This window comes from Peromyscus californicus, unplaced genomic scaffold, assembly GCF_007827085.1.
Source record: "Peromyscus californicus insignis strain IS unplaced genomic scaffold, ASM782708v3 Scaffold_5__1_contigs__length_169319896, whole genome shotgun sequence".
In the NCBI taxonomy this organism is placed as follows: domain Eukaryota; kingdom Metazoa; phylum Chordata; class Mammalia; order Rodentia; family Cricetidae; genus Peromyscus; species Peromyscus californicus.
In genome coordinates this window covers 41,686,923-41,699,073 of record NW_026294573.1, presented here as the reverse complement: position 1 = coordinate 41,699,073, position 12,151 = coordinate 41,686,923, and the positions used below count along the sequence as shown (strand labels likewise).

General features: G+C 37.0%; 1 protein-coding gene across 1 annotated transcript in view; it reads left to right on the top strand.

The window, feature by feature from the left end:
- Faf1 (Fas associated factor 1) overlaps positions 1-12,151 on the top strand; it is a 347,836-nt gene that overhangs the window by 160,743 nt on the left and 174,942 nt on the right. The window contains exon 8 of the mRNA XM_052715293.1: positions 3,287-3,373. Coding sequence (XP_052571253.1) covers positions 3,287-3,373 — 87 coding nt within the window. The remainder of the gene's footprint in view (positions 1-3,286; positions 3,374-12,151) is intronic.

The window sequence follows — 12,151 nt, the reverse complement described above, 5'->3', positions numbered from 1 at the left end:
AGAACTGTGTCTTTGATCTGCTTCATAGGAACTTCAAATTCATCTGCATTGTTTTATATACAACTATGTTTTGTCATTCAAGTTCCTCAAAGACTACTTAAAAAATAATTACTTGTACATTTGCTTTGAGTACTGAGTAATTTTTTCCTTCACTGTACATTTGTGACTTAAACTCATCAGTAAAGGCAATGGACTTTTTATATCTCTTTTACTAAACTCACTATTTTGATGTCTCTGATACCACTTTGCTTTATAATGGTAAAGTCTGCCTATAGTTACAGCATGGACTTAAGTTTGAAAAGCCAATTTGTTTTCACTTAAATTGCTGTTTAATGATTGTGGTTTAGCATGAGATTCTTTTGTCATAATCTGAGAGTACTTTGTGAATTTAGCCTTTGCATTGGAACAATCAAACATTAGCCTAATATGCTTTACGTGGTACTCTCACAGCTAAGTTCTCTCTGCATTAACTGGTTTATTCTATGACAAGTTGCTTAACAGATGTCATTCTTGGAAGGACAATGAAGCCAAATACTTGTGCAATGGCTAACATTAATTTAACTTTGATCACTTTTGTTCAGCACATCAGTCTGGCATTGTGCTTTATACCAACATAGCACTATAGCCAGAACATGCTTTTCAGGCTTAGAATAGCAGAGGAATGTCATTCAGTTCAATGCAGTTATATATGAGTTAATGAAACAAGAAAATACTGTTTATTTCATAATAATGTATCATTGTTTTTTGGAATTAAGAAAGAATCTGTGGAATTTCACTCCAAAGTTACTTGTTTATGTGCCCATCGTCTTTGTGTAAGTTTCCAAAGATGGGGTAACCTCTCTACCTTTTCAACACATACACAGTTTTTTTTTTCTTTCTTTCTTTTGTTCGAAAATAGTTGGTGCTTTCTGGTTTATTTAGGCACTCAAAATTTAAATTTAAATAAAAAAGTTTTGTCTTGAAGTATAAAGATTCCTTATACTTTCTGTTTTTTTTGTCTTTTACGAATATAATGCTTTGGATTATTGACGTACCTTTGTCCCCAAGAGCACTAATACATAAGTGTGACTAAATAGACTCATCTAGTGAAAGTGTTTAAAGTTGTGTCCAGTTGCCTTTGGCTAAGTTGTTGGATTGGCAAGGATTGATCAAAATTTCCAAACTTGATGTGACGATTGTAAGAAAAATTTTGCACGGTAGCCTGAGCATTGCTGAGAGGCTCTGGAGAAAAGCTGCTTGTTTAAATTGAGTGGGGATCAAGCTGTGTCCTACACTCCTCAGATCTCATGGTGATTCTTTTTCTTCCTCAGGTGTACATTAAAGATAAAATTAGGTTGAGTTCCATGTTTTGTTTTGTTTTTTTCCTTAGTGTGCACATATCTCTGTTTCACTGGAAGGGTAACTTAGATGTGTTTGTGTATAATAAAGAGTAACATGATAACAAAATGCTGTAGCTAAACAGCACGACACTTTACAGTTCTGCATTTTAGAAGCATAAATTAGTGCAGTTTGTTGAGCAGCCATATTAAAGTCTTCGAAGATATGTGTAATATCTCAAAATCATCCTGAACGTTAGAGTATACTATCAGATGGACTGCCTCTTCATTATTATAATTAGATAATTATTTTAATTGTAAATGAAGAATGAAATAGAATTTCTGTATGTTGTGTAGAAAAAAATGCTAAGAAATTAAAGAGAAGTATGATCCTCTGGGAGGTGTGGCTTTTCAGAGACCTTCTAAATTGTTCAAGCTGGTCCCTTACTCGAAGTCCTGCTGCCTTAAAATGGAGTACAGGAATTGCAGCTGTGAGCCAACACCCTCAGCAAGATATGATCCTTCCTAAGTCACTGGACAGCAGATAGTTGAACTCTCCGCAACCTTGTTTTGATGACTTGACTCTTCTCCCTTTAAAGTGAAAGGTACAATATTGCTGTTAGGCAAGAATTTTAGCGTTGTTTTTATTCTTTGTTTGTTTCATTGCTTGTTTTGAGACAGGATCTCACTAAGTAGCTCTGACTGTCCTGGAATTCACTATGTAGCAATTATTTTTGTCTTTAGGGGAGGCTAAAATATGGTATTAATGGAAACCTCAGCTTAGTTTTTCATTTGGGATGATGTCAAAGAAATCACCTAACCTGCTTTATATTTGTTTTATGCCATTGAAACTAAAACATAAAGTAACTTCAGTCCCTTTCCTCTTTAACCGAAATTCACTTTCTTCTCATTAATGAAAACTTGAAATATACCTTTGTTTGATCATAAAGTTTTAAAATTAAGTTACTTATAAACATTTATAAACGTAGTCAGCTTTCAGTGAACCATTGCCTGAAGTTTCTTAACTGAAAAGTTACTTGAAGTCAGCCAGTGATCAAAAACCAGTCATGATGAGTCTGGAGAGATGACTCAGTGCTTAAGAGTATGTACTGCACTTGCAGAGAACTTAAGTTTTGTTTTGGGGTTGGTTTTCTTGTTTGTTTACAACTGTTTTTATTTATTTTTTGAAAATTTCATACAATATATTGGAGTCTGATTTGTTGTGGGAGCCCACAGAGTCTTCCTTGTGAGAAATTAGGGTCAGAGAATCTGAGCTTCCTTTACCCAGCAGGGCTGCTTAAGGAGATGATTTGACTATGAGTGTGGTTACCAGGTGTTAGGAAGGGTCTACACTTGACTGTATGTTACTGCTTTGATCTAAGTGGGGAAGTCTTTTGCCACTCCCCTTGGCATATTATAAAAGTCCTTTTCAATAAAGGATGAGGCTGGTGAATATTGACCCAGGCTCTCCCAAAGCTATCCTATGTTTCTGTCTTTCTTCTTGTCAGCTAGGTTCTATTTCTATCTGTCATTTCTTAATTCTCTCTCCTCCACCTAAGAACCCTTCAAAAGGTAGGAGCAGGACTCCCACAATTTGTGTTGGCTAACTATTCCTGAACATAGGGATACACTTGTATCTTCAGCTCCAGGGAATCCCAAGCCTCTAGCTTCTGAATGCACCCATACTCACATTCACCACATGTCTATCTATACACACCCATGCATACACTAAAAAAAAAAAACAACACAAAAGAAAGTTATTTCTTGAAATATTACGTCATTGAAATTCTGCTCTTGTAGTTATTGTATTTTTTAAACTTTTGTAAAATTTTCTGACTTGTATTCTAAATTATTGATTTGAAGCTAAAAGAAAATATGAAACATGTTTTATGTTAAATAAATGAATTAAAGTTACCATGATTAAAATAACGTCAAAATCCTGTTATAATCCTATTGCTTTCTTTTTATAGGTAAAGAGAAATGTGTATGACCTTACAAGCATACCTGTTCGACATCAGTTATGGGAGGGCTGGCCAGCTTCTGCCTCTGATGACTCAGTAAGTTACAGTCCAGTTTATAACCTCCCTGTGCAGTACATTTGGCGTTTACAAGCAGAATCAAATGCTTTTGAATTTTCCATTGAAAGAACTTTTTATTTACGTCAAATCATGTCAAAAATTTTTTAAAAATTTATAATAGTTTGAACACATTTATAGAACAAATGTCATAAGCCAAGCACATTAACATTATTTTGGTAATGATTTGTATCAGTGTCAGGAACTTATTATTTCTTGATTTGACTTAAACTTTTCTTTGATGAGAATATCTCTGGTTATTAATAAGATGTTTGAGGTGAAAAAAAAACTTCCCTAAATTATAGATATTTCAAAATCAACCAAACACATATACATATACACATACATACATATTTATGTTCGTATGTACATATGTATGTGTGTGTGTATGTGAATAGTCTGGTGCTTTCAATATTGCTACATTTTATTATTGATAAAAATAGCACATATTTTTAAATAGTTCTATACATTTATTACAATAAAAAAATCAAGAAAATATTAGCTTGTTATCTGACAATGATATCATGTTTTAAATACTTTCTATTATAAATTTGGAAACCTTTTCCATCTCTGCCATTTTTTCCAATAATTAACTCTTTTACAAAATAATACATTTTTTTTTTTTTATCTTAAGCCCACTGATTTGAAGTTTTGTTTCATCTCTTGCCATATTTACTTACTTACATGTTCAAAACAGATAACTGTCTTGTTTTGGGGTTGGTTTTGTTGTTTGTTTGTTTAAAACTGTTTTTATTTATTTTTGAAAATTGGATACGATATATTGGAGTCTGGTTGGTGTTGGCTAACTCTTGCTGAACATAAGGCCTGTTATCACTCCATTGGGGAAGACTGATTTCCCTCCTAGCAGCTATTGATTGCAAATAACTTCTTAGGTGTGGATGGGAGTTTGTGTCCACTTTTTCTTCAGTGTGCTAGGAGTTTGTTTGACTTAAATTTGTGCACCAGGTAGTATTCAAAGTTTGTGTGCACATCAGCCCTCTTGAGTCTGTGACTGTTTCCCTTGAGGTTGTCTACCACTTATGGCTCATGTAATTATTCTATCCCCTCCTCCGCATAGATTCCTGAGTCTTGAGGGTAGGGATGTGATACAGACATTCCATTTAGGGCTGAGTGCTCCAAAGTCTCTTACTGTCTGCACGTTGTCCAGCTGTGGGTCTCTTTGCTAATTATGCTTCTCTGATGAGGTCTGAGTGATGCATTGACATGTGGGTATAGCAGTATGTCATTAGGAATCAATCACTTCATTTTTACTTTATGTGTATGTATCTGTTGGTGGTGGAGTACAGAAGAGGGGGTCATAAGTACAGAAGAGGTCCTTTGGAGCTCAACTTACAGGTAGTTGTGAGCCCCCCCAGTGTGGGTGCTAGGAACTGAGCTCAGGTCCTCTGGAAGAGCAAGAGGTGCCCATAACTACCAAGCAATCTTTCCAGCCCATAAACATTTTAAAATGCAAATAGGAGGATAGTTCAGGAATTGTAAGTTAAATCTAATTTTTAAAGATAAATAATGCTAAAGAGAAATGAGAACTTTGTAAACATTGTGCAATACTAAAAATCTTGATTGTAGCTAAGACTTGAATTAGCTTTTCATATTTTTTAAATAAATACTACACCTGTCTGGACAGTTTCTTCTGTCATTGCTATCTAACGCTTTAAAACTTTTTTTTTTGGAAGACAAGATGATTCTAAGGCAGTTTATTGATGAAGATGCTATTTGAGTCTAGTTATAAACTGTGTGCCTTTGGAAAAATGCTTGGGTTTCAAAACTAAAAAGAACCAGAAAACAGTAGGACTCTTTGCTATTACTTGCATAATAGTATGACATTACAAGTATTGGTGGGTGGCCACTGCCAAAATAAGGCTGTAGGTGCTGCTGTTTGTAAGTTTTGTGTGCTGGCTTCGGTGGTTTATTTGATTGTTTTTCCTGTTAGGGTCTAAGAAGACATGAAAAGTAGAAATGCTCTGAGTGTTGTTTAAACTCATTATAAGACATAAAGACCATTATTAGAAGTACATAATTTAAGATCCAAGCACATCACTAAAATTCTCTAAAGCTCGGCCACTTTCCACCATTTTTGTGAAGATTAATGATAACATATTGTGTGGCTTACAGTAGACATTAAAGACCTCAGTCAGTATTGTCCTTAAGATAGCTCATGTATTATAGGTAAGAATTGACTGATAGGAGCATATGAAAGAATATCTGAAATTTGCTACAAAATTACCTGTGGAGTGAGGAATGAGTGAGAATAGACAATCCAGATTATCCATGTACTGGGCAGTACTGAATCTGAGTAATATATGTGGTTGATATATCTGAAGTTTACTGTAATTTAAAGTCAATAGTAACTAGCTGAGGTGACAGTAGAGACAGAAGATGATGGAGAAAGTCTTAAAATGCAAGGCTACCCAGGCTGTAGAGTAGATCCAAGAGCTCTAAGTGTAGATAAAAAATGTTTTTTTGACCCCACACTTACAGAAACTAGGAAACAAACAAACTCAAAAGTAACAGGAAAAATAAACAAAATAGGACATACTCCTCTGTACTAAAGTACCTTATACATTATGTGTTCTAATTTATTGAATTAGTTTAATACAGTCTTTTATGAGACCCTTGTTTTAATATTTGTGTCAGATTTTACTTTTGGCAAAGAATTGCAATGTAATTCCATTACTATAGGAAAATATAAGAAGCAGGTTAAGCTGACAGCAACCGGAAATGTAACCCTACCTGGGGCTGTATCAGTCACAGCAGGCATGAGAGGGAATCCCCATTAAGCTTCATCCTGTTGCCTCATTATTCATATTTGCACCTTTTCCCAAGACCTGTGAAGTGGTGCCTGCCCACACTTCCCCAGAGCAAATGTTGCCACATTGGCAGGATGTGCCTTGAGCTGCATGATTTGACACAACAAAGATGTTTAGGGCCAGGCGGCAGCTTTTAACTAGTGCCACAGCAGATCTACTAGCTCCAGTGCTTGAGTGGAGGCCAAAATGTCAGAACTCTGGTTTTGGAGAGAGTCTAGCCAAATGTCAGAAACTTTTGTTTCATTAGGACCTTAAAAACATGGAAAGCTAGTGCTTCACAAGTAATCTATTTTGTTGCAGGTGGTGGTGGTTTTAATACTTACTGAAAACACTCAAGTGGAGGCATCTGCTACAAAACAACAAGCTAGTCCTCACAGCTTAGGGCATGAATTGGGTACAGCTGAGAAATGTCAGCTGTGTAAACAGTCTGAAATGTGTTACCAACAAAAATATAATTAATTTCTTTCCAGGACAGTATGCCATAACTTAATACTTACGATAGCTTAACATTCAGTGATAAGTACCTGAAAACTTGCTTCTTGCTGCCAGGCTAGAAGATGGACTACAAAGGTCACTAAAAGTGAACTTTTTACACTTTCGCTGCTTGGTTGCAGGAGTTTTTATATAGCTTTGATTATATACAGAACATGTGTACAGTGGCCTCCTCCATGAATGTATGGAAATATAACAGACCAAGAAAATCATCAGTTTGGGGTGATGGAAAATGTTATAAACTTAAATTGTAGTAAATTGAATTGAACTTTTAAAATGAGTAAATGACATAAAAGTTTGCATCCAGATAGCTTTTTGTCCTCTTGAAGGTAAAGAAGGATTATTTTATAATACTTCATTCATGTTTTTATACTGTATGAAAAATACCTGGTAGTAACAAAGAAAGAGTATTCTTCAGTATAGTTGTTATTAATTTTTGACTTAGAAAACAAGAAAAAGGAATGGACTTTGTGTAATTAGAGTTTTGTACTGTCTTAAAGGACCTTAGAACCTGATAGACTTCAGTCTTTTGCTGTTTTCCAGCTACTAAATGACTCAGCAATCCCTGACATTGTTGCCATCTCTTCAGATTTAAAACATGTTTTTGCTTATAGCTATATTCAATGGGGCATGAGCTCCTGTATGTTGTCCACAACTCTTGTAGTTCCCTTTGCACTCTTTCATCAGGGAACTGGGTATCCAAAGCTTCAGCAGCAGCGGAATGTTTTCATGCTGTGATAGTTGTTCAACTGTGAGACAAGGAGTTGCAAGTAGGTGAAATCTCATCTAACACACAAGCGAGGACACAGTTGGCTTCCAGAGAATAGAAATCAGTTTAGCGTGACAAACGATGTCTAGACATTTTATTATAATGCAATTTGAATATATGTTCATTTAAAGTAATGCTTATAAAGCGGGAGAATCATGCAGTTTTAATATTTTATTTTAATACTTTATTGTCCTTTTTCTTTGGAGATTACCAGTGATCCTCCATAGTTCTATCATTGGCTAAGGAATGTTAACTCCAAAATTGAGAAATTACAGTTTAGAATCAGAGGTTAGAGGGCACATGTGTGTTAGTGGTCAAGAAACAACTTTTTCTTTTTTTTTTTTTTTTGGTTTTTCAAGACAGGGTTTCTCTGTGTAGCTTTGCGCCTTTCCTGGAACTCACTTGGTAGCCCAGGCTGGCCTCACAGAGATCCGCCTGGCTCTGCCTCCCGAGTGCTGGGATTAAAGGCGTGCGCCACCACCGCCCGGCTAACTTTTTCTTTTTTAAAATAAATTTTTTTATTATTATTTTTGTATGCATTGGTGTTTAACCTGCATGCATGTCTTTGTGAGAGAGTTGGATCTACTCGAACTTGAGTTACAGACAGTTGTGAGCTGCCATGTGGGTGCTGAGAATTGAACCTGGGTCCTCTGGAAGAGCAGACAGTGCTCTTAACCACTGAGCCATCTCTCCAGCCCAGGAAACAACTTTTTAAGTATTTTCACATCAATAATGCAAGATCACCCAAGCAAATCCAGTACACAGTGGCATCTCTGTAAAAATAAAGCAAAATTTACACACACACACACACACACACACACACACACACACACACACCCCTTTTAAAATAATAATAGTAAAAAAAAAATCTGTGAATGGAGGAATGCCCCTTGGTTTGATCTTTCTTATAGGGATCATTTTCTTCTGTGATTTCTTCCTAACTTGACACCTTGTAGTAAACAGATGTCGAGTTACAGCCATTTTCCTGAGCAGGTGCCCCTGCCCTTTTCTTATAGAATCTGCTGTCCCAGTGCCGACTCCCACAGCTACCATATATTTACACTTTGACATTATTAACTAAGTAAATTTATAGACTTCTATGCGGCCACCCTAATCCATTCCTGAATGGTTAATATTTCTGAAGTATATCATGGAATGACACTCACCTTATCTACTTATCTTCCATAGCAATCCATTATCTTCTTTTTCATGTGCAAATTTTTAGGCTGGCATTCAGAGTCTTCTATTTATTGTTCTCATTACATCTAGGTTTGTTTTCCATGCAGGCCAGGATTCAATGATGTGAGTGAGAGGTGGGGGAAAAATTAATTAATGAATCAGAACACAGGTGAGCAAACCAATCTGAGTTCATTGAATTTCAACATTGCTATTATTTGGATAAGTTGCAGAAGGTACCTTATCATCTACCAAATGAAGGCAATATTCACATCTTTGAAAGTCTATTGTGAAGATTCAGCACATTAGGTCACATAATATGAAGGTTCCATTTTTGCTTGTTTTGTTTTTAACATAGGATCTTTGTAACATGAGTTTTAAACGGTCTTATTAAAACAAACAAACAAAACCCAGAGCCAGATATTGGGATGAAAGCTGAAAGATCAGAGAAACAGAACAAGCCAGCCAGGTTCTTACCTCTATGAAATCCTCAGCCTCAAGAGAGACTTCTGTTTCCTCATGCCTTATATAGCTTTCTGTGTTCTGCCATATTACTTCCTGGGATTAAAGGCGTGTGTCCTTCCCAAGCAAAGACATGAGATCTCAAGTGCTCGGATTAAAGGTGTGTGCCATCACTGCCTGGCTCTGTTTCCAGTCTGGCCTTGAACTCACAGAGATCCAGACTGATCTCTGCCTCCTGAGTGATAGGATTAAGGATGTGTGCCACCGCTGTCTGGCCTCTATGTCTAATCTAGTGGCTGGCTCTGTCCTCTGATCCCCAGATACGTTTTATTGGGGTATACAGTATATCACCACAGATCTTCTTTAGCTCAGTCTTGCTTTGACTTTATGATTGTCCTGCTTCAGCCTCTAGAGTGCTGAAAATGTGGGTATGTTGCACAATGCTATAGCATAATGCTGTCATTTTTATAGGACAGATTAGTTACATGTATTTACCTAATGTAAAGGACACACATGATACAGTGCAGAGTTTGGCATTTAGGACTGTCAGCCCAAATTGTATTTATCACCTGTTTTTGTCAGTAATGTTTTAGTGGGACACACCCATGCCATTTATTTTTACATCGTAGATACTTTCCCCGCTATGTTGGCAGGGATGTGATTGCAACAGAAAACTTCAGGCCCACAAAACCTAAAATACCCTTTACAGTTTTTTAACCCCTGGTGTAATGTCTGGCATTTAGTAGGCATTCAACAAACATTAACTCCCTTTCCCCTGAGTAAACATCTTTATATCACTTGCACACTCAGACTCAGAAGCGTTCTTTGAGTAGCTTCAGGGTCATCTGATGCTGTTTAAATTACTTAGTTAACCTGTCTGAGGGCAGCTGGATTTGGGCAATCTTTGGACATTTTCACTGGCTTTTCTTTATTTGACAAGGTCATGGATAATGTTGCTTCTGAATGTAGTGAGACTCAGTAGCTTCGGGAGTTCATTGCCCCTGTCAACATGCAGAGTCTTTTCCAAATAACACAGGCAAAAGCTAAACAGAAGAAAGAAAAAATTTGAAAGCAGAAAAAAGAAAGAAAAGTTTGGCTTTAAAAGGCAAGAAAAGTTGTGAAATGGACTCTATCCTGTACAAAGTAGAGCAGGAAGTTAGGATCATGGTGAACATACTCAATGGAAATATTTCCTAAGTAAATAGAAGGGAGAACACATAGAGCAAGTTCCCAAAGGAACTTCATAAGCACTTACATCAAATTCTGTGAGTTTTCACTTCAGTTCATTAAAATCTCAGGCCGGCTAGTGTTGCTTCTGCCTCTGAAGTTGTAACTGCTCTGAGAATTTTCTTCCTTGTGTACACAAGTAGAAGAAGGATAAAATATGAAACAACTGTTTCTCAGGGGTGTTTTGTTTTGTTTTGGGTGAGATTGGGTCTCACTATGTAGCTCAGGCTGGTTTTAAGCTGTTCTGTCCTCCCACCTCAGCTTCCCAAGTCCTGAGGTGACAGGCTTTTGCCACTGCACACAGCTTCAGATGTCTGTCAGGCATCTCATCACAGAAAGGGGAAGCCTTTGAAGAAAGAACAGATTAGTTCTGTGATAGTCTTGCATTATTCTTCTAGGAAACTTGTGATCCCCACAGCTAAATTTTGTTAGAATACTAGCCAAAAAAATTGTGTAGCGTTTCCCAAGTCTTCAGCCAAATATCACGGTGCATTCAGTGAGTTATGTTCCAGAAGCTCAGCAAAGAAGAGCTGCCAGGAAAAAGAACTGCAAACAGTTTTGAGTGCCTACCAACATAGCAGGATGCCTCAATGAATACGCCTGGCATTCAGCAGATACCATCAAAAGAGTTATACCTTAGTGGAATGAATAAACTAGCTCAATATTGAACACTACTAGAATTTCATTTGTTAAAGTTCAAAAATAAAACTCAAGGAGCAAGTTGATAAACAAGTCAATGGTGAAGCATAGTCTCATATTCAATTAAAAGTTATTAGGCATATGACAAGGAAGACAGTCTGACCCATAATCAGGACAGACTTCAGTAGGAAGACATATGCATAGAAGACTTTGATAATGAAATCAGCAACTGTGAACTTTAAACAGCTATTATACATACTATGAATTTACCCATGGGTTTAAATGAAAATGCAGAGTTAATGAGTGGATAACAAACATATAAAATAAAATATACTACTAGAGATAAACAGTACAGTATCGGAAATGATGAGTAGCAAGATAGAAATGCAGGGTGGTACAGCCATTGTGGGGAAACAGTCAAACTGTGGTCATACTCTCCACATAAAGCTGATTTTGCAGACATTAAAAATGCAAATGTCAGCCGGGCGGTGGTGGCGCACGCCTTTAATCCCAGCACTCGGGAGGCAGAGCCAGGCGGATCTCTGTGAGTTCGAGGCCAGCCTGGGCTACCAAGTGAGTTCCAGGAAAAGGCGCAAAGCTACACAGAGAAACCCTGTCTCGAAAAAACCAAAAAAAAAAAAAAATGCAAATGTCAGCTCCACACCTTTAATCCTAGCACTCAGAAGGCAGAGGCAGGCAGATCTCTGAATTCAGGCCAGCTTGGTCTCCTGCCTCAAAACAAAACAACAAAAGCAAATGTTAAAGGGTTCTGAAGCTTCCTCTAATCTTCTATAGAGCACCAAAGCCAGGCAGCTTATACCAGGGTCCTTTTCATTCCTGATTGGGCACTGCATGAAGCTATGAAAGCAAAGCCTGGATTGCATGTCTTAGGGTTTCTGTTACTGTGACAAAACACCATGAGCAAAAGTAACATGGGAAGGAAAGGGTTATTTTAGCTTACAATTCTCAGGTCACATTCTATTACTGAGAATTAGTACTTAGAGTGGGAAATCAAGGCAGGAGCTGAAACAGAGGAACTCTACTTACTGTCTTGCTCCCCAATGCTTGCTTAAGTTTGCTTTCTTCCTTTTTCTTTTTTTGGTTTTTTGAGACAGGTTTCTCTATGTAACCCTGGCTGTCCCGGAACTAGCTCTGTAGACTAGGCTG